At 31.9% G+C, this 24,216-nt stretch overlaps 1 protein-coding gene and 1 pseudogene across 3 annotated transcripts; one reads left to right on the top strand and one right to left on the bottom strand.

The window, feature by feature from the left end:
• Positions 1-10,670: 10,670 nt before the first annotated feature.
• LOC148605298 (uncharacterized) lies at positions 10,671-19,609 on the bottom strand. Of its 2 annotated transcripts, XM_088549141.1 has the most exons (9): positions 19,127-19,609; positions 17,031-17,172; positions 16,551-16,627; positions 15,775-15,891; positions 15,082-15,342; positions 14,796-14,828; positions 14,175-14,255; positions 13,516-13,556; positions 10,671-10,804 (listed from the first exon to the last, which is right to left on the bottom strand). In XM_088549141.1, the coding sequence occupies exons 1-9, from the start codon at positions 19,136-19,138 to the stop codon at positions 10,762-10,764; spliced, it is 807 nt and encodes a 268-aa protein (XP_088405267.1). In that variant the 5' UTR covers positions 19,139-19,609; the 3' UTR covers positions 10,671-10,761. The 2 variants fall into 2 exon arrangements, with proteins under 2 accessions (XP_088405267.1, XP_088405269.1); XM_088549143.1 differs by lacking the exons at positions 17,031-17,172; positions 19,127-19,609 and adding an exon at positions 16,731-16,863.
• LOC148605297 (uncharacterized) lies at positions 17,600-22,086 on the top strand (annotated as a pseudogene). The gene is made up of 6 exons (XR_015915960.1): positions 17,600-17,705; positions 18,431-18,560; positions 19,011-19,166; positions 19,778-19,900; positions 20,565-21,112; positions 21,526-22,086. The product of XR_015915960.1 is annotated as an uncharacterized LOC148605297 (transcript).
• The last annotated feature ends 2,130 nt before the right edge of the window (positions 22,087-24,216 follow it).

The following is a 24,216-nucleotide window of genomic DNA, read 5'->3' as shown; positions in this document are numbered from 1 at the left end:
TAAGCGATTTTCGTTTTCAAATTACTTACAACTGATCTACAGTATAGTCACAAAAACTTTCAAAGCTAAATGAAAACCAAAGTATCAGATAACCCTAAGGCTTACTTTGCAATATTGAGTAAATTTTCAATTTTTTTACATCTCCATCGGCTCTTAATTTCAATTTCACAAAATGATAACAAACATATAATAAACACAAACCAGAACTTCAGTCAGACCAATGCATCACTAATAATAAAAACCTGCATGCATCATCAAATGTTTTAACAACATGTAGACACAAAAGAGTCCTGGTCACGGTCAGTTATTCACGTGACTTTGATCTTGTGGTCTACATTATTCTAGAATCCTTGAAATACAAATTTCAGGCGATACACGAAACACAGCTCCCTATCTATTTGCAAACATTTCTCAAATTTATTGATATGAAAAAACGAAATAGAAAAATATATTTATTCTACTCCATCACTTATATCTCTCTGTTTATTTGACGGTACTCCGTAATGTTTATTTCAAATTGATAGTGTGAAATGTTTTTTTTTCTATTCTACGATTTGGTTTTACATATAGATCTGTTGTTAGACGTTCCAAATGCAGACCGACCTGGAAGTATTTATCAAAATCCCCAGAAATGTATTCACACAGCCATTTGTGCAGCGTCACGAGACTTTCCGACTATTGCTGTTTAGGTGCGTAATATTCACATCCAAACATATAGTGTACATGTACATTGTATTGACCTTCTAACTCAAGGGAGATAACTCTTTTTTGAATAACATAGTAGTTTGATCGGACTTAACCCATCTTATTACGGCCTGACACCGTCTTAACAACATTTTCGGCTCAAGTCTGAAATAGTCGACTTGAATAGAAAAAAAAATACTTAAATGGTTACGGCCGATATCAGTCTTAACAGCTACTGGACGACTGCATTAGTCTTAATAATTTTTTTGTTCAGACCGAAATGGCCGTATCAGACTTTAACCAAAGTACTGGTGCGAACAACAACGATAATAATCGCCAAATTACAACTAAAACAACCCGAAAACAATACGGAACTATGATAACAAACCAAGCGAATGCAAAAAGCATGTAAACTCGTAGCGATTCGTCAACCAACAGAATAAAAAATCGCAAGATTTGACCTTGAAAGTAAAATTAAATTGGATTCGGGAAAAGTATGTAAAATATTCGGAATCGCATTATGACAAATCGCACCACTTTTATCAAAATATTTCACTCCATGAATTATTTAAAAATCATTATTTTATTTTAAATCAGACATCAGTGCTTTGCTTTCATCGTAAAAAAAATCATTTTCAATAAGCCTTTTATTAATTAAAGCGAGGTGAAAAGGATTAAAAAAAAAACGTTATAAATATACACAACTTTCGACAAGTGTGCATGTATTCACTTCTGCGCTTGTTCCTTTCACAAAGTAACGAGACAATAGTCCGATGTGTGTATTGACCGGTTTTGAATAAAAACGATTACAAAATATAGACTGTTTTTATAAAATCTTTGTTGAATCGTGCGTGGGGTTGTTAACTCATATTAGGTGTTACATTTAAATCGTATTTAAGTCCCTAAAGGGACCACTTTTGAGACTTTACGACATTATGACATGAACGTTGAATAATTAATTGACCATCGTAAAATTCCATAAATTCCAATACAATTCCATGTGACCTTTCGGCAGTTTAAACTTTTTAATAAGACGACCTTTTAAATCTCCACCGCTCGGCTAGTTGTTCATGTGTGTTTTTACATACAATTAGGTAGCCCATGTGACATATTCTGTTCTGCCAACATATTATCTCTCCTGAAAAAAATATTACAAAATCATCATGTTTAACTTGAACAAGACAAGTATAGATTTTGGATAATAAAAAAAGTACTTTGTTGGGGTTTGTTCCGTTATTGTTTGCATATTGCTCATAAAAATATAAAATCAAGCTCAAGAGCAAAAGCTTAGTATACAATTGTTAAAAATAAAATTTTTGAAAGCGAATATCTAATATTGTACTTTCATTTATCTTTTTCTTTGATCTTTTGATTTACATGTATTCCAACAAAATACAGTGAAATGTAAATAAAAGTTCTAAGGCTTCAGTCTAATTTATTTTTAGTACAATATTCCTGGTTATGAACAATATAATGTACTTTTACTTATAAATGTATCAACTAAGCGCTCGACATCCAATATCGTTTTTATACAAAGTAATGAACATGTATTTTCTGAATACTTTTTACACTAACTAATTTACGTTTTGAAGCTCTAAGCATTGAAATTTAACAACAGCTTATAAAATAAGTGGAAAAACCAGTTGTAGATTCAGACACTTTCAGTTCTTGTAGCCCCTTTTTGGGAAATTTATTCATTTTGAGAAAAATATGGGTTAAACAAGTAAATAATTGTAAAGAAAGCCATGTCCACTTCTAAATTACCGCGCTTAAAATGGTAATTACTAAAATCATTAATACACGAGAATTTTCGAAATTACTTCTTTAATGTAACTTCACAGGAAAACAATTACACAATTTTTAAAAGCTGTCAAAATGAGTCCTTTATTCTACTACTAAGGTTTTTTTAACTAACCTGATTTACCTGTCGGGTCTCACACGGAAGGCCCAATTTGGTGGGCTTTAAATAAATTTTTGTATTCATTCTACACGTTATTGGTTAAAATAGGCTTCAGTTACGTGTAAAAAACATCTTATTGTGTTTTGGTATGTATGAACAAAACAGTTAATTACGAAACTTTTCTAATTGCAGACGTATGTAAATTAAATACTAATAACATATGGAAAACACAATTGTCATAACTTAAAGCTTGAAAGGTATAAAAACAAATGCACTGGATAGCTTATGTTAATAAAATGTTACTCGTTTCTGAAATATGTCATGGAGTAAAATTGAATATATATTCGTTTAAAGGTAGGCCCTAACGTAGTTTTATATTGTAACAGTGCATTTTTTGTTTTACGGTTAAGACAACGCATTATTTCAATGGATCGAAAAAGTCTTATTTCAGCCCATTTCAAAAGTTTGATTACTTATTTTAATCAGAATTAACTCTATTGCGTAGAATGAATTTATTTGTAAGAGGGACTAATTCCAATAATTTTCAGTATTAAAGCGCGCCTTAAAGTAGACTGAACAATCCCTTTGATTTGATCGTATGATCTGTGCTTATAAAAAGGAAGAGAGAAGCAGTGAACTTGAGACACAAAATGAAGGTCAGAGACGTTGAAAAGTCAGTGAATTTTGTCCGTGCGATTCTAAAAAGGTTACTCTACCAACAATCTACGAACGTTATATAGGCTTATACAGTTCTATTTTGTGTTGAAACTGTCCTGTTGTATTTACTCTTATTATAGTACAGTGTATTGCAGTATTGTCATTCACAGTAAGGTTTCAGCACTGAAATTTACAGCACTGTTTCAGCACTGAAATTTACAGCACTGAAATTCACAGTGCTGTTACAGTACTGAAATTCACAGTACTGTTTCAGTACTGAAATGTACAGTACTGGAATTCACAGTACGTATACAGTACTGGAATTCACAGTACATATACAGTACTGAAGTTTACATTGAATTGAATAGACATCAATTCAAATTAAGTAAGTTTGACCCAAAAGAGATACAATTTCCAAGTAGAAAATTACATCAAAACAATGCAGTAAGGAGTAACTTAGGTGGTATGGGGGAAGGGAGGTTGGTAAAATAAAAATAAAATATTAGGAACAATCATTTATTTTGTAATGTTTCCTTAGCCACCGGAAGTGTTTTAGATAATTGACCAATTGCAATCATCAGTTTGACATTAACAACAACTTAAGTAGCTGTCTTTGTAAGAATCATGAAAAAACTGAAAAATATGATACACTCCAAAAAAGGCTTCATATTTTTATTTTTGTAATGTAGATGTTTTATGGCTCTATATTGTGAAATGTGTTATTATTCATTCTATTCTGCCTGCTCTTAGGAGATAATCAACATTGAAAATCCAATAGATTCTATTGTATTTGAGTGTCATTTACAGAGTTATCTCCCTAACTTTTGAATTCTCCAGTGCATTCTATATAATTTTCACCTCCTATGAGCACGGGTTATATAAAACCAAATATTAATTTCTGCTTACTAAAACATTGTAAACAAGATATCAAACATAAAAATATGTAGGCTTTCCAACCATGTATCACATTTTGCACGATTCTTATGTGGAGTGCTACTTAAGATTAGAGTCCTTACAGGATATCTAGAAAGTGAAATAAGATAAACAAAACAAAGTGTGCATTCGTTTGAATAAAGTTATCTGATAAATATCATTGTCTTAGTTACTGATTGTATTTTGGGGAATCGGTCCGTTTAAACAATTATTTTGTTTGGATATACACACGAATATGTTCATAACTATTGCGATTTAGGAAATATTTGAAATGTTTGTCAAGAAAACCTTTTACAAACTTTCATGTTCGCTTCTGAATTACCGCATTTAAAATGGTAATTACTAAAATCATTGATACACGAGAATTTTCGAAATAACGTCTTTAATTTACATATTAATTTATATATATAATACTTCGGGTGGTAGATGTATATGTAATTCGCGTGGTATTCGGGTGTACAAAATTATGCTACCGGCACTATTTGTATAATATAGATACGATTTCGAGTGAATATAAACCATTCCCTGCTATTTTAAGTAACACTAGGCAAACGGTTGTTCACACAATATTAAACTTTTTAGGAAATTCTCTGAATCGGAATTACGATATAAACAGATGTTTCAAATTCGTGTAAGAGTAATCAAGGGAACCAAGGTTATAGCGGTAATCAAAAGAATGTAATCCAGGGACAAAGACCAGACATGGAAAACAGACATACACAACAAAGAACATAAAGTAACTAAAATCATACATACAAAGTAACAAAAGTAAATGAGCAACTCGGACTCCACTAAAAACTGGGAGCATGGACTAAGTGCACCGGTAGGGTAAGCGTCTTCTGCTTTTCTAGAAACACCCGCCGAGTTGCTCATAAAAAGTCAAGTCCGGGGTAGACAAACGAGGAAAGGTGAAGTATGACAAGTATGACCCGTTGAATAAATCAGTTTTCATGGTGCTGATGGATACATCATAACGATCCACGGGTTCATGATGACGACCATAAAACTTCTGAAGTGATGACTTCAGTCTTGTAGCAACATAACCATGTTCCAGAAGCCTATTTGTTAGAGTTCTAGCGCGATACAAAAAGTCTGCGTAGTTTCGGCAAGCTCTGGAATAACGTATGAGTTGTGATATGAACACTCCATACGCAGGAGCCGAGGGGATGTTGCCACAGTTTACAATTCTGAATGAAACGTCATCACGTTTGTCGTAAAGTTTGGTCAATTGTTTTCCCTTACCATTGATTTCTAATTGTAGGTCAAGATATGAGGCTGACTTCACAGTGTCTGTAGTATCCTTTATCTAAAGTTATTTTGGGTAGATGCGATGTATCAAATCCCCGAAATTATGATTGTTTTAAGATAGTACGTCATCTATATAGCGGAAACTGAGATTGAAGGATCTAGCCAAACGATATTCTTTCTTTCTGAGCAAATCAGCTATAAAGTCAACCTCATAAGAGTGAAGAAATAGGTCAGCTAGTAAAGGAGCACAATTTGTTCCGTTTGGAATGCTAACCATTTTTTTGGAAAACACGTCCACCACACTGGACAAATATGTTGTCGATTAAAAATTCCAGCATTTTGTAAACATCTTCCTCTGTATATTTGGAGACAATAGTTCGATGTGTGTATTGACCGGTTTTGAATAAAAACGATTACAAAATATAGACTGTTTTTATAAAATTTATGTTGAATCGTGCGTGGGGTTGTTAACTCATATTAGGTGTTACATTTAAATCGTATTTAAGTCCCTAAAGGGACCACTTTTGAGACTTCACGACATTATGACATGAACGTTGACCAATTGCAATCATCAGTTTGACATTAACAACAACTTAAGTAGCTGTCTTTGTAAGAATCATGAAAAAACTGAAAAATATGACACACTCCAAAATAGGCTACATATTTTTATTTTTGTAATGTAGTTGTTTTATGGCTCTATATTGTGAAATGTGTTATTATTCATTCTATTCTGCCTGCTCTTAGGAGATAATCAACATTGAAAATCCAATAGATTCTATTGTATTTGAGTGTCATTTACAGAGTTATCTCCCTAACTTTTGAATTCTCCAGTGCATTCTATATAATTTTCACCTCCTATGAGCACGGGTTATATAAAACCAAATATTAATTTCTGCTTACTAAAACATTGTAAACAAGATATCAAACATAAAAATATGTAGGCTTTCCAACCATGTATCACATTTTGCACGATTCTTATGTGGAGTGCTACTTAAGATTAGAGTCCTTACAGGATATCTAGAAAGTGAAATAAGATAAACAAAACAAAGTGTGCATTCGTTTGAATAAAGTTATCTGATAAATATCATTGTCTTAGTTACTGATTGTATTTTGGGGAATCGGTCCGTTTAAACAATTATTTTGTTTGGATATACACACGAATATGTTCATAACTATTGCGATTTAGGAAATATTTGAAATGTTTGTCAAGAAAACCTTTTACAAACTTTCATGTTCGCTTCTAAATTACCGCATTTAAAATGGTAATTACTAAAATCATTGATACACGAGAATTTTCGAAATAACTTCTTTAATTTACATATTAATTTATATATATAATACTTCGGGTGGTAGATGTATATGTAATTCGCGTGGTATTCGGGTGTACGAAATTATGCTACCGGCACTATTTGTATAATATAGATACGATTTCGAGTGAATATAAACCATTCCCTGCTATTTTAAGTAACACTAGGCAAACGTTTGTTCACACAATATTAAACTTTTTAGGAAATTCTGTGAATCGGAATTACGATATAAACAGATGTTTCAAATTCGTTTAAGAGTAATCAAGGGAACCAAGGTTATAGCGGTAATCAAAAGAATGTAATCCAGGGACAAAGACCAAACATGGAAAACAGACATACACAACAAAGAACATAAAGTAACTAAAATCATACATACAAAGTAACAAAAGTAAATGAGCAACTCGGACTCCACTAAAAACTGGGAGCATGGACTAGGTGCACCGGTAGGGTAAGCGTCTTCTGCTTTTCTAGAAACACCCACCGAGTTGCTCATAAAAAGTCAAGTCCGGGGTAGACAAATGAGGAAAGGTGAAGTATGACAAGTATGACCCGTTGAATAAATCAGTTTTCATGGTGCTGATGGATACATCATAACGATCCACGGGTTCATGATGACGACCATAAAACTTCTGAAGTGATGACTTCAGTCTTGTAGCAACATAACCATGTTCCAGAAGCCTATTTGTTAGAGTTCTAGCGCGATACAAAAAGTCTGCGTAGTTTCGGCTAGCTCTGGAATAACGTATGAGTTGTGATATGAACACTCCATACGCAGGAGCCGAGGGGATGTTGCCACAGTTTACAATTCTGAATGAAACGTCATCACGTTTGTCGTAAAGTTTGGTCAATTGTTTTCCCTTACCATTGATTTCTAATTGTAGGTCAAGATATGAGGCTGACTTCACAGTGTCTGTAGTATCCTTTATCTAAAGTTATTTTGGGTAGATGCGATGTATCAAATCCCCGAAATTATGATTGTTTAAAGATAGTACGTCATCTATATAGCGGAAACTGAGATTGAAGGATCTTGCCAAACGATATTTTTTCTTTCTGAGCAAATCAGCTATAAAGTCAACCTCATAAGAGTGAAGAAATAGGTCAGCTAGTAAAAGAGCACAATTTGTTCCGTTTGGAATGCAAACCATTTTTTTTGGAAAACACGTCCACCACACTGGACAAATATGTTGTCGATTAAAAATTCCAGCATTTTGTAAACATCTTCCTCTGTATATTTGGAAGATGATTTGGAATTATTTCTTACAAAGTATGAGGAATCTCTACCAAGAACTATATATTTGTATCTAGGTGTACCATCTTTTTTTGGAATAACAACAATGTATAATGTTTTTAAGTCGGGATTTTAACTGAGTATGGGGAATAGAAGTATACAGTGTTGAAAAATCATGGGTTTTAATGCTATTATATTCAAATAATAGTCTTGAACTGATTGTCTCCAAAAGATCTTTCGAATTTTTCAGGATCCACATTGAATTAATACCACTACGGGAGTAACAAGTGTTGTGGTAGGACTGCAGACCCTCTTTGACAGTTGTGAGTATAGAAGTTAAAAGTGTTGAAAGAGGTTTCGTGGTACATTTTGCAGATGTAGCTAGGAAACGTTGTTTGTATGGATTCTTGTGAAGTTTAGGAATCAAGTACATAGACGGTAAATCACAATTATCGTCCTTGGTAGAGAGATCAAAAGAGGATAGCACAGATTTATGGTTTTCCACAATCTCTTCTTTGGAGAGAGTGGTAGCAGTATAGGTCGTATCACTGCTATTATTTTCTACGTCTACCTCTGATAATAAACATTGGATATAAAACGTTTTGCAGACAAAAACAATGTTGTTTTGGGCTTTGTCTGCTGGTACGACAACATACTTGTCATGTATAGTAGACAATGTTTTTGCTACATCGGGGTCTTTGAAAACTGATGTAGCCTTGGCACTAAAACATGTAGTTTTCTATGCATGCGAATGTCTTTTCTTCAGATTAGATGATCAGAAATAAAAATATTTATAAGTCTATTTCAGGTTACTTTTTTACAAGGATGTACAAAATGTGTCCATTACGAACGCTGTTGGAGGGGAATGTATTTGGACCCCGGATAAATTCCAAGATGGAATTTATAAAAATGTTAGCGGTACTACAAGGTGATTACATACAATTTATTTGTGAAAAATATTTCAACATATGAATGCCTTTGTTAGTTTTTGACTGTAAAACCTCAAATTTCCGATATAGAGCGTGTCTTCAGCCCATAGTTGTTTTTTTTTGTTTTCTACATGTAGTGATTTTGATTTTCTATATTTTATTCCTAGATATTGGAATCAAAATAAGGTTGCAATTTAATTATCACGTACGCTTTTCGCCCTCACAAGTTATTTCAGTATATAAAGCATATTATTATACAATAGCCCTATGCGTTCTCGACATTTTGTATTTATTTGACTCAGTGATCCTGTACGTTGATTTAGACGATACTTAAAACAATTCTATTCTTTTTATATGATTGAACCTCCATTCACAATAATGCAAAGAAGAAAATATCTGTAAGGTCGAAACACTTTCCGACCAATAATTGTGTAAATCTAGGTGAATGAGTTTTCTAACCACTTTCTAGCATTATCTGTCACTCATCAAGATATTAGACACTTTAAATTAAAATTCTTTTCCCTTTGATCTTCACATGTTTTCAATATTGTTGAAATAATGGTGTATACAGGATAGACAATCGTAATTAATATTCATTTCGACAATGTTAACCTTGCAGTGTGTACATGTAGTTTGTGTAGTAAATAAAGGAACATTTAAGAGATATGACGTTCGAATGATTAAATGTAGCATTTAGTAAAGATAAAATGTACTTTTTTTTCTCCAATAATAAAGGTGTTGAATCTCTGAATTAAGACACCGATTATAATATAGTTTCGAACTTTTGAGTTCGGTATATGACTAGAGTAAAGACATGGTACAACGAGAAAAGTGATGTACGCCATTTACAGAAATAACATACTTTTATATCCTGCACACATTCAACAATTTACTAAAAAAATATCGTGTCTTGACGTCACAATACATTATTCGACTGTGCGGCAAATTTTACTCTAACTACATGTTTTGTGTTTTACCGATAACGTTTAGTAATATGACACTTTACCGATCACGGTAACTAATATGACGCAAAGAAACTTAATTAACGTGTATTGTATTTGTTTAATTATTTACTTTATATACTTAGTAACATGTAAATACAGGGGATGACTTTTGTAGCTATTCAATTTTGAAAACCAATTGAATTCAGATTTTGAAGTTCAAACTCATGCAACTTATTTATTTTCGAAAACAAAACAATGATTAGTATGTTTTGGAAGATTTACTACGAAATGACAACAAAAAAAGGTTGATGTAACAGCAGTGGTCTAACGAATTATTAAGAAAAGTCACAGAAACATGCAGTCTGCCTTAAAATCGATTATCAGATATTATGACCTTGAATTCCTTTTTATAATGTTGTATGTGATAACTTAATATACGTGTACACGTGTATTATTCATAAGTTCAGCTTTATGTTTTAATTTAAACGGTAAATACGCATCAATCAACTTTCCTCTACTTTATATTACCATGTTTACAATTGCAAAGTTCGTATGTTATCAATAACTAATTTTGTTTTTTTTCTATTCTTTGATATTAAACGTCAATTTAGTTGTATTTTACTTTATATCTATTATTTTTTTTAAAAGAAAGGTTATAAAAGTTCAAATGTGTAACTCCGTAGCGCCTGCAAATGCTATTTGTCTGCGAACATTGAATGAAAAACATTCCATATCCCTAAAAAAGTATCATAAAAAAGAAATCATGTGTCACACTGTTTCAATAGATAACTGTCTGTTCTGTATATTAAGAAAGCTTCTTCAGCCACAGCAGACCAGAAAACATGAAACTTTGAGTGCAACATATACATGTCTCCTCTTGAAACAGGTTCTTGAAGACTTCAAGAGTAGCAATGATGAGGTTACTTGCAGATTATTTTCGTTGCCTCCCGAGATCATGGAACCTCAATCCGGATCTGAAAACAACGAAACAAACGGTCGTTCTTTTCTCCATTTAGCAAAATTGTTCAGAAAAGAGGCCATTATGAATACTGAAAATACACTAGAAGCTATGACTATCGATGAGATAAACAAATGGAAAGACGTATTGTGCCATAAATTAGGAATAGAAAAGGAACGTAAACAACTCCACAGTCGTTATAATGTTGTTATGAAAATAGCCAAGTCAAATGAAATGGTATGGGAAAGCTTTGTGCAGCTAGCCTTGGCATTTGAGCAATCTCATATTAAGAATTCACCAACAGGATCATTGAAGAAAACTCATCTGAAGGAGTTTTGTCTCTTAGCTGAAGATATTCAACTGAAAATTTTGCAGAATACATTATCTACTAAAGATTGGAATACCTTTAAAACAGAGGTGGAAAGGTAAAATATTAACACACCTATGGCCAATCAATGCTAACTTACCAACTGATTGTTGTCCGTGGAAAAGACAATATTAGTTATTACCAAAAGTGTACTTTAACATAAATTTTAGTACATTATCTAGGATGCTTTTCACAATTTTTACTGCTCATTTTACACATTTTACTTTGAAATGAAGCTTTTAAGTCCTTATTTAATGCTAACTAGTGCTTTGTTATAGCGATTTAAAGACGAATTTCAAATTGTTTGGTAGTTTTTTTTTCTTATTCATAGTATTCGGACTTCTAAAACAATACTGTGTGACAGTACTGCAAATGTCATGTTTATAAAATCTGAAGTTGCCCTCTTAATTACATGTACACATAGTTTAAATATAAAAAAATAGCCAGTGTTATGTTAATGAGATGAACTTTGCAGGAGTTATGGAAAAAAGAAGACAGCAAGAAAAACGGACTGCTTCAAAATAACAAACAGCCAGTACAAAAGAATCATGTATGTTAGATTATATTTATCTGATAATTTGTAATGATATGCACCACGTGAATGCTTTTTCATTCAGTTGGGAAATCAAACAATAAGTTAAGCATTGTTACAATAAAGCACATGCAACAGAAGAATTTATAGAGAAAGTTTGTCAGTAGACGCTTTACTTTGAACAATCTGAATAGTATATTCCAGTTCTTCTGTAAAAAGGTAACCCCATGTAGGGTAATCATGAGCCAGATAACCAGAATATATCATTCTGATTGGCCAATAACTGTTTTTTTTTTGCATATGACGTCACATTCCGAACCGTTTCTTTTTAGCTGATATTTTTTTTTTCACATGATTTCACAACGGAAAACTAAAAAGAATCAACAAGCGCTTTCAGTCTGTCATTGTAGTCCGCCAAGAGGAAGGTTTATTCTCGCAGCTGACAGATGAAGAAAGTAGGTTGTCCGATGTACTTTGATGCTTGGAACAGGAAGTAAATATGGCATACACAAATGTATGATACCCAGACCCACACAGTTAAAAGTGGGGGTTCACACGATATTATATCCCCACATTGATCCTAAATTTTCGGAATATTAGCCAGCACTCCACAGTTTAGTTTAGTTTTCCACTTTTGGCTGGGGATAAAAAATGACATAAATGGAAGCCGGTGGTTGGTATAGTGATTAAAAATGAAGAATCTATTGTTGATAAAACATTTACTGAAAAAGGGGACTTTTAAAAGTATTTTGCAATGTTTTATATATTTTCAATGTTGAAGGGGCTTTTTTTTCAATGACAATTTGACTTCATTGTGACAGTGAAAGTAAGTCAATTTTTCACCATGCTAAATTTAATAAGTGGATTACAAAGTGAAATAGCTCAAAATCTAACCGGCGATGCCTATATGAGGAAGGGGTTTTCGAAGGAAAAAGTTTGAACCATTTCAGGAGATGAAATAAAAATTGCAGATATTTTGCGGGAAATTTGATATTTTTAAACCTGATTTTATGAACTTTTTTGCAAATTTTCGCATATTTTTGCATGGTTTCTATGGTAACCCTATATGCTGTGGGTAATTTTTTTCCAGAAAATTTTTACTGCATCCTGAAGGCCTTGGCTAGAGCTATTTCTAGATATATAGATTTACAGATGCTTGACATTTTTTTAAAGTGATAAATGTTACAAAGCATCAGATTACAAGACAAAAATTAGGCAGTTCTACAATACTGTGGAATGCTGGCTTAGCAATTCTCTAACAAAAGGGAGTAAATAACCGTTTGAACCCTCCTCTGAATCCACCACTGTATACTGAAATTTTTCAAGCGTTTATGTGTTAAAACATTGTTTGTTTTAGTGGAAACAGCTGGCAAACAAAACGACATTCATATGTATTGTCAAAAGGAGATTTTGCGAAAAAATATGCAAATATACCTTGATTTTTCATTTCGTCATTAAAGCACTGGTCATATATATATAGCCGTGTCATACTTAATTTGTTTATTTCGATGATGCTTTGTGAGCGTCAAACTGTTGCACTGAATATATATATATATATATATATATTGTGACTGTATATTAAAATTGAACATACACAGATTGAGTTAGACATATTATATTCTGATGGACAATATGCTCTGAATTTTTTTTAAAGCATTACATTATGGTTCATAGACAAAAGTCAAATTAACCATGTGCTGTAGACCAGCACATTCATGAATGACAGTATAATATATCTTTAACCCTGACTTGCACGTATCATGTCACAGCTATATCACAAAAAAATGCTACATTTTTATTATAACACTATAATTTATTCAGAACCTACCTAATGTCTTCCTCGGGGTTGTCTTCGAACTCAAACACATCCTATATATATATAAAAAAACATATACAAAAGTTTTGGCATTGGTACAGTGATGTTTTGTAACATTTGAATGAACATTTGATAATGATTAAAAATAAGGAGACTCCATATCTTTGACTTGTATTAAGCTTAAATGGCCTGTTATTCCTCTTTTTATCCAGTTCATCCATATGAATGTTTGTCCACACATTAAACATGATAGAAGAAACAGGTGCAAATCTAAGTGTATCAATCTAAAATCCCATATAATATTTTTCTAAATTAAAAATACATGTATATTAACGACTATTTTATATCATTTGAACTGTACTTGTTGAATTCAAGAAAATGTGTGCTCCCATGTATAGAAAAATTATAAAGGTGTAAAAAAAAACAGAAAAATTCATAAAGATTCAAGTACATATATTCAAATGATCTTCATACATAAACAAAGGATGTAAAAAGCTAATCTTATTTTTTTCAGCTTAAAATGTAGTAAACTGTTGAATGTCCCTACCTAGTGAAATTAAATAAATATCATTAAATATTATAAAAACCTTTTTCATTTCCTCACCCCCCCCGTAAAAAATCTTAAAACGACAAAAACCTTAAATAATACAAACATAAATTCACACACTAACAATTTCTTTCAGCTTTCTCTTCAGCTCATTCACTTCTCTTCTTAACCTGTTATTTTCTGTTTTCAGTCTAGAATTTTCTTCCTACAAAATGTAAATAATAAGCATCACTTCATTAAACAAGCTATAATTCAAGTACACCAATATATCAATATAACATTGACTAACTGAGTAATACATATCAATATTTTATGTAAAAATGGAAAGACAATGGGTAGGTCTAACAGTTTACATGTAAACATCCATGCATACATAAATGAGAGGCTTTCAACTTTACAGCAAGCCAGATCCTTCCAAAAGTCCAATTTTTCACTAAAAATACTTCATGACTCATAAATGATAATAAATATTATGGAAATGAAATCAAACTTCTCTTATATATCAAAATTTCAATATGAAATTGAAAATATCTTGTTAAAGTCTGTTAGTTATCACATAGACAAGTCTTGGCTGTCACCTGGCCACCCAACTACCCATGATAGATTGTTAAATTATGAAAAGATTTTTTCCATCCAGCTAGCAATTATTTATTATGAAACCCAACAGTCTCATTATGAATTTAATATTAGCATAGAACAAATTATAAATATATTTTAATTGACTATAAGCACTATAATTACTTACTGCAAGATGTTCCATTGAACAGGTCTTTTGTTCCTAAAATATATATAAAAAAATATTATGCATACTGAAGAACTATACTAGTCATTGGATCATCAAATAATTTTTAGTTTCGGTAATCCCTTACATGTCTCCTAAAATATCATACAGTCACAAAGAAATACATTTTATTAGGTATTTCCAGTATGATTTATCAAAAATAAAGGAAACAAATTGCCATTCGGAAAAAGCACAGTATTTTTTAAAAGATATTTACCTCCAAGTAAGTATTTATATAATAAGATCATACCTTTAGTTTCTTTGCATTCTGGCGGAAATCCTCTACTGAAACAAGCCCACAACTGAGCTGGCTTAGGAGTCTGTGTATTCTGGGCTCATCCCGTACACCAACAAAATGTCTGAAGAGCCCAGCTTTCACCTCCTTGAAAACATTATTTGCAAGCAAGGTGCTGTTATCTTTGGCCCGGAAGACTAACTTAAGCTCTTCCCAGCAGCATGCTGGAAGACAGGAACAGTAAATCTGCTCTCTAAAATTACCACCAAAAGTCGCCTACAAAAAGGAGATTTCTCTATAGAGTGTAAACAATAATGAAAGATAGCCAAAAATGGAGGCTATTATACCTATATTAAGTAACTTATTTTGCTCGTTAGAAGATTTCCTCTTTGAACAAGTTAAGAGTAACATATAATTCAACTACATATACTTTTTGTGTAATATATATTCAGATATCATTTTTCTTCATTATTTTCTCTGACAATAACTGTAAACTTTTGTCTGTGCTTACCTATATTTAAAATGCAAAGGATGCAGTTCATGTATATAAATAAACTATAATGAAAAAATAAAATTCACTAAAATGGATTGTAGAGCTGAAGGATGCCTTTCATTCCAGACTTTTGATTTGTATTTTTAAATAAAATATTTTTCATAATGAATCATTTTTTTTCTTTTCATTTAACAATACATAACTTATGAACTTACTAAATCACTAAACCCAAACAGGTCTGAGCAGTCTTTTCGCCAATTCTTCTGTGAGGAATCAAGGAAGTCAAGCAGCTTCTCTGGATCTCTTGCATCTTGGTGGAGGTCCCTCATCAACTATAATTAAAATAAATAAATATAAAAACGTTCAAAAAATATGTTCAATCCTTTAAGTGTTGGCTGGACCAAAGTTCGATACTGGTTTCCATCAGAAGGGGTTCACCTGCATACAGAGAAGGTAAACTTATTGACAGGTTCAAGTTTTTGTGTGCCTCTGCCAATGTTGGCATTACGTTATTTTCTTAACCTACTTCAGTTCCATAAAACTACTTTAAGTCATTGTAAATATGTTTACTACACAAGTTCAAGGATACTGTAGTCTACAATAAAAACGTTCTTGACAAGTATCCACAGTTAACTGTAATTCATTTTTTAATTTATATATATATGATGCATACAAACACTATAATTACAAATTACCCTAAAAAAATCTTGTTTTTCTATGGTCTTTCCCCAGAGTCTTCAATCCTTTCTATCACCAATTTAACAGAATGGATTCTCTTATGACAAAATGGTAATGAATGGCTTAATCATGGATTTAAAAATTAAAAAATGCACTGGTATAAATAAAAAGTGCTGATTTAAAGTGCACAAAAAGTTGTTTTTTTAATCAATTTTGTAGGAAAATATTGTCCCACAAGTTCTGTAATACGTTTCACTTACAAACAAGATGAATTGTACCCCTGTTGTTATAAAATTAACATAAATTATAGTACCTGTATTTCTTCTTTGAAAGTTCTTCCTTTGGCTGACTTTCTTCTTTCTACTTCAATGACTTCCATCATGTCTTCATCTGAAATAAAAATCATATACATATATATACTGTATTGATACAAATGCTCATTATATACAAATATATATGTCGGCAATTATTCCTGTTATCTGCTTTATATTACCATGAATCATTCTGTTATATTATATGTGTGTGAAGTACGTTTTAAGACGAGCAATTAAAACTGTCAAAGCCATGCACAGGGGCTTAAGTTTATGAGTTAGATACTTATAATTGCCATAGATTACATCAATTTTTTTTACATTTAACTATTCATGGCCATACACTAAAAAACAGTTTTCTTAATGTAACTTGTGTACTTAAGCCCCTGTGCATGTATGTAACATAAATGTATTATTTAAAATTGCATGCTATCTTTTCATATCTTATTTCTTTCTTTTATCTTTAAGTCAATTTGATTTACCTGATTCATACAGCTCTATGATTGGTGAATACTTTGTCTGTAGCTTCTTAAAGAGATTACAAAATCTTCTTCTGGAAGTAACACCTTCAAGTTGCAGAAATCTCTTGTCAATAGCTTGGTAGGCACCAATGAGCAAACATACCTGGAAAACAAAATAAGTATTTTAAAAAATACAAACACACACTTACACAAGCAAACACAATCAATGTTTTCAATTTCCATGCATATTGTCATCATTGTGAAATCGATTATAAATAAGACCAAAAAAAAAATATGTTTAATTCATGTTACCATACCTACCCTATTTGTTTGTGATTACCCTAAATATTTAATGGCCTTTTTGGCTTAAGTACTGTTGTAGGCTAAAATGTTGTGACAATTTTGACACAAGTAGACTTTCGTAGGACTTATCATAAGGATCATTTCAGCAATTGAAACTTTCTTTCTATTATAGTTTTCAAGATATTGGCTGAAAGCTGCAAAAAAAAACCTAAAAAGGTAATTTTTCATCTTTCAAGGGCAATAACTCTTACAAGGAGTCGCCTGACAACTTTTTTACCTGAAGACTTTTGAAGGCCTTGCATTAATAATCATTTCAGCAATTCAAATGAAACTCACTCCAGAAGAAGCGAAGAACTTAGAGCTGAAAAGAAAAGCTCATCTTGCTCTTCAGAGGTATATCTATATTTGACAAATCAACAAATCAAGTTTTCTTGATTTTTTTATTGTGAACTTGTTCATGCACAAATTAAATCCTCAAGTGTTCTTGGCACAAGTGAATATATTTTGGTTTATCATGTTATTTTCAACATAAATTTTAAATTCTGTCATTGGCGGAGTGACGTTGGGGGGAGAAATCCAGAGAGTGAAATTACCGAATTTATTTCACCATGTGAATTATCGAAATTTATTACATTGGGAACAATTGATAAAACACTGCTATCAATATGATAAAACATGTTAATTAAACAATGGATTTTAAGTACAAAGTGAACACTAAGTTTCAACTGTATTGCCATTGGTGCAATTAGTACTGTCCAAAAGTATCATAATCTTTTTTTCACAAATAAATTTGCCTCCATCTCTATTGTAGCTTTCAATTTGTGGGAGGTTTATAGTATTCATGGGGTATGTCTGTCTGACCACAACCTTCCAGTTTTTCTGCAAATATACTTAACACAACCCTTTGATATTTTGACTTAATTTCTGACTGAGCATAACTTCCTGTTTGGTGACTGTATATATTTTGACTACATGGTTACTGGGATGGAAAGTGGGTGGGAGTTCTATCAGTGAGGTTTGCTCACAGTCTTTCTAGTTTACATTTTGAATAACTTTTAGATACAGTTTTCGATCAATCCAGTCATGCATTTTTATATTTTGTGTTGATTATTATTCAGAGTTTCAAGAGAGAAATACTACAAGCACAAGAGCAAAGCCCTTGCAAGTCCGGACAACTATGCCTCTTTCATCATTGATAATATGGACCAATCAAAAACTGCAATACCAAGATTTCCATTTGCATCAAAGGTTAGTTAAGTCCTTTGCAATGAAAAACAATTCTTTCTTTTGTTTTGAAACAGCATGATTTGTATTAACTACACATTTATTTGATGCTACTGTCTGAATGTTGCTTCATACAAACCAATTGATTGTCTTGTTTAAAGATAGGTTAAAACCCATTAAACTTGTGTTTATCATCAAATCCATGAAAATTCATACAGCTATTACATGCATGAATTAAATCATATACATATGTTTTTAAACTTAGTCTTATAGGCTTACAAAATGTCTGCTTAAAACTTCGAACTTTGGTTTCTAAAACTTTCATTATCTGTGCTTATCTTTTGTACAGAACCCTTGTGATTTAAGTAGTGTTGCACTGCCTCCTATTGTGCTTCTGAGTTAATATGATATTCATGCTCCAATGAAATGTTTAAGTGGAATGAGATAAGCTTTTACATGTTTTTTTTCTTGTAGAATGACAACAAACTTACAACGCTACACCACCATGTAACAGGGGTTCTCAGTCACAACTTGAAAAAGACTTATGCATTTACATGGACTGACCAGTTTTCCCCCAACTGCAATCTTACCTTGAATTGCATGATGGCATGCCTTGATGATATAGCTAAGGTAATTGACAACAAAACATAGCAATTTTGTCAGTAATTGGTTTCTGGTAACAAATTAACTGTAATATGTATTTGCCTATTAACTGCATAAATTGTACCATTAGTCTTTAATGAAATTCAACTGAAGTTCTATGAAACAGAAAATTACAAATGATAAATATCATACTGCCCACTGACAAACACAAATTATAGAATAGTAGATCATTCAACACTGTTATCAACACATGCTGCATGTTCAGCTTGATAGGTTGTAACTCTCTATCGTGTACAACATTTTATTTTTGCTTGGTTACATATCAACTGCTTTCATGAATGTATCAGGAAAATATCATCAGCATTTACTGGTACTATTTGATATTTTGCATATCGATTTATATTGGTAGGCTGTACCATGTGTAAAATTTCTTTTCTTGGTAATACATTCACAGTTATCTGTTTGTAGAATTGATTTTGTTCTAGTTATTTGTAATATTTTTAAATGATTTGTGAGGAACAAAATCTTGTTTTATAGTTTAGAAAAAAAATGAAAGTAGCAGATAAATACAATTTCTGTTGAGAAAAGGCCATTATTCATGTAATTTTAAGCTTACAAATTTTCTCTGTTTGTTGTAGGCCAATGATGGAGGTCTACCACCTACACTGTACGTTCAAGCAGACAATGCTGGTAAAGACAACAAGAACAACTTTGTCTTGATGTTCTTGGCTATGCTAGTCAAGGCAGATATTGTTAGAAAGGTAATTAATAATTAACCATTTATAATTACAGCAACAGGAAAGGAAAGGAAATGATGTTTCTTACTTTGAATTAGGTCTAACTTTACCTTTAGATAAATAACATAGAGCAACAAAATTCGTGAAAGGAGAAAGGTGGATATAGCTTTTCTGTTGTATGCATCTATGTTAAGATGTTGATGTTAAGTTTTTGATAAAATACGAACCATGTGTGATATGTCAATCACATTTTGTATGCAGTTGCATTAGCACCAGATACAGTCTATTGACTACAAAATATTCTAAAAAAAATTTCAATGTTAAGTTTACAGATCAGGTCAATTGAACATGAACATCTTGATCTTGGTCAATGATATTAAGTGTATACTGAAATGTACCGGTACATTAGTGTCACTACATTACATTCCCATTTCTGATTCAGGCATATGCCCTAGTAATCACGGTCTGTTGAAATTCTGAATAATTGTGATCATGTGAGATGAGTGTTACTTATCTCTGATGATAGTTTATTTGATATGAATGCTAAACCTGACTGCAATCTGTCAAACAGTTTTCAGGTTTTAGTGATAGGTACTTTTGACAATAAACTATATTATAACATGTTATAGAGCTGCATTTCTTTCAGATATAAAATTATGAGATCTAAAGGTTGTATTTTAATTTACAGATAAAATTCAGCTTCTTGATGGTAGGCCACACCCATGAAGATGTTGATCAATTCTTTAGCAGAATATCAGTCAAATGCAACCAACAGTCTGCAGTTACTCTGACTGACCTACAAGATATTATAAAAACTTCAGTAGAGCCAACACCAAATGTAACTCATTTGTACTCTGTGTATGATTTCCGGGCCCTCTCTGACATGGAAGACTTTTTATTTTAAAGACATTATGGACAAGCATATGTTTGTCTTAAAGAAATCAAACGACAGAATTTTTTTTGAAATACAAGAACTGGCCGCTGTCCAGAGAAATACCAAGACAGTTCGATATCACTTTTATGGTACCAGATATTTTACCTCCAGCAGTTTGGTCAGAGGGAAGAGAAGAATTTAACATAACACTGAAGAAGATGTCAAATGAATTGATGAAATGGAAGAGTACTGGCAGAGTCTCTCCAGAAAGCCACACCTGGTGGGTCAACTACCTCAAACCTTTTGAAGGAGAAGTGGCAATACCAACTATTCCAAGAGTAGACCTCTTCCAAAAATTCAAGGTTTGATATAACTTGACATACACTTTAACACATGTTAATGTTAATTCACTTTATTTCATGTATGATAATTTTAGAAGATTAATGAAAACAATGTTTTTCTCCAGAGCTGGCACATCAGTGAAACTTTTAAAGCTCAGCTATTAAAAATTTCTTTTATTTAAGCTTTTCTTAATATTGATGATGTCGTTTTACAAGCATGACATAATTTTCCTAATGGTTGAAAAGCAGTTGAAGAGGAGTTCAGGAGGCATTTCTTTTTTTAGTCTCTAGTTTTATAAAGTTGCACAAAAAGTTATTCTGAATCTATTGGAAATTTTTTGTCAGTTTTAAAATTTTTAATTGTTCTAGGGTTCTTTGGTTGACCTCTATTTGGGTTTCTATTTTTACATCGATTTCTTATTATTTTCATTTAGATTCCTCAAAAGAGGACTTCCACTATGGATCCAGATGCATTGGATGTCATCGAGAGACACATGAAGAAATGTCGGAAAGTGTCCACCATCAAAATCAGCAAGAAGAGAGGACGTTAAATGAACAATAAATCCTCCACTGTGTATTGTCAGCAAATTTAGACATGTACCTTTGTTGAATGACTCAATCTATAAATAAAACTTTTGTATTATGCAATTTATTGTTACTTTAAGACTAATATACAAGTATAGTGATACCTGTCTACAGCCAACCCCATTAACCTAAAAGGTGTGTAAATCAAACTTTCCCTTTTCTCCATACAAGTATTTCAGTATTTTTCAGGATTTTTCTGATACAATTCAAATTAAACAAAATATGGAGTCATAGTTTTGCCAGCTTCTGGTTTAAATTAGTGAGCTAAGTATTCTAACATCAAACTCATCTCATCTCTCAATACATAATGGGCGAGTAAACACAGGTTTCACTTTAATTTGATGACAAGTTGTTTAAAATAGATTGTTATTAATTTCTTATGAATTATGTGTTAGTGGCTTACACAGACAGGAAGTCAGTTGTTCATTCACACACTGTGAAATTCATCTAGTGGAACTATTTGTCAATTTAGTTTGCCATATGTTCATATATTACTGAAAGTAAATATGATATCCGTTGAAAAACATTATAATAGTTTTAAAATTGTATTTCATGTTAAGACAGCAATCCAAAACAACAGTTTTTCATATTAAACAAAATATCTTTGTACAGTTTTTTACATTTGTATATTACATGTATCTTCCTTTGTAAATATTTGACATTATTGAAAATATCTCAGGAATCACTCTTTGAAATTGATAATCACTTCGATGAAAGATTTATGTTTTTAAGTCAATTACTCAACATTACATCTTAAATATATTGGAATATCAATATGTATATTTTGTAAGTAATCAATGTATAGTGATATGTATATGTATTGATATTTTAATTGCTTTTCAAATAGAGATGTTTATCTGCATTGCAAACATACTTCAAGTTGTATTTGTATTGCATCACTTGATGGCCATTCTTAATCATTGGCATATCGAACTAAAATCCACGTTCAGAATTTGTTCCCAAAGCAACAGTATATACTTTGCAATTGTCATTGTTATAGCATTGATAACATGCCTTTTTTCGAATTAGTAGTAGAACAGAAAACAGTTAAATGATTTGGAACGGCTTTATGGTGCAGTTTTTATTAATTGCATGAAGATTATTTCATGTGAGCATGTACAAATAAACTTTTAAAACAAACTGGCATTTTTTTATGAATGCCCTTGAATTCTTATTGTTGGGACCAACTTTTGAAAGAATTAAAATTATTGCATTTTAAAGAAAGTTAACAAATGTTTGGATACATCGAAAAAACTGTAAACACATCCTAGCCTATAAAAATCATGTACTGCTGTACTACTTATTTAATTCAAAATTATGTATATTATTGTTCTTCAGCATCAAAAAATCCCATGGGAGAAAAAAAATCCAATGGGACAGAATATATCCCATGGAGAAAAAAAATCCCATGGGAGAAAAAAATCCCATGGGACAAAAACAAATCCCATGGGAGCAAAATTTATCCCATGGGATTTTGTGAAAACCCCTTGGGATATTGCAAATTCCCATGGGATAAAAAAATTCCATGAATTTGAAATTGCAATAACTTTATTATTTAAAGACATATCAGCAAAAGATAAACATTTTATGAAATCCCATGTAAAGCCTGACACATTGCTTACCCACATGACCGAGTTGACTAAATAAAAAGCGGCGCAAGATTTGCAAATGAGTGTTTTGCAAATTTAAAGTGCACTGTGTACTGAAACAGGCAAGTGATGACAATAGCTCACATGAACCAAGTTTCTACATAAAACCACCTAGACCACATCATGATACCATTATATGATTTTCTTATTTGTTGTTTTGAGATTTGTTAGCCTATCAATGATTTTTTTTTGCAGGATTATACTGTTTGTCGTTGTTGCGTTTTTCCAAATAAACTCAAGGCACTTTAACATCGTACTGAACATCGTATTCAACACCTTAATAAAATGAAAAAAATAACTTTAATAACTTCAATTAAAACAAAAAAACAGTTACTATGGTGTGTTATAATATATGTTAATTGAATATTTATCGAGACAATGTTTAAGTGCAAGTGTTTGTAAGAATCAGGCAAAATGGGTGAAAATCATGCCTGTCAAAACCCCACCGATCTGACAATGTAATATCACTTAGGGATGCGTTCTCTATTTAAAAAAAGACCATTATTTAATCTCTGCATCACTGGCTTTGCTCAACAATTTTTCAATAGAATGTTAGAAAAATGAGGCTTTCAACGGAGTAATTAACAGAGTAATCTGTCCTTTAAATGTTGATTTGCAGTGCATTTTAATGAAATTGTAACTCAAAGGTCCAGCATGATATGGAAAGTCCTGTCTGTTTTCCTTGATTCTGATCGTGCAAATAGTCAATTTACACTATCAGAATAATGGATTTGTTCATACCATGTTTCACCTACTGCCTTATTCTTACATGGACTGACAATAAATACGACCAAAAAGGTCAAACCCTGGTCAAGCATACGTGTAATAACAGGATAATAGTTTACTTATATAAAGCCCAACAGCAAGATTTTGTGTTGGTATGGACACACC

The sequence above is a fragment of the Perna viridis genome, chromosome 10, assembly GCF_037379345.1.
Source record: "Perna viridis isolate PV_CMFRI_1.1 ecotype Kerala chromosome 10, ASM3737934v1, whole genome shotgun sequence".
NCBI classification, from domain to species: Eukaryota; Metazoa; Mollusca; class Bivalvia; order Mytilida; family Mytilidae; genus Perna; species Perna viridis.
This window is presented reverse-complemented; position numbering and strand designations above follow the sequence as displayed.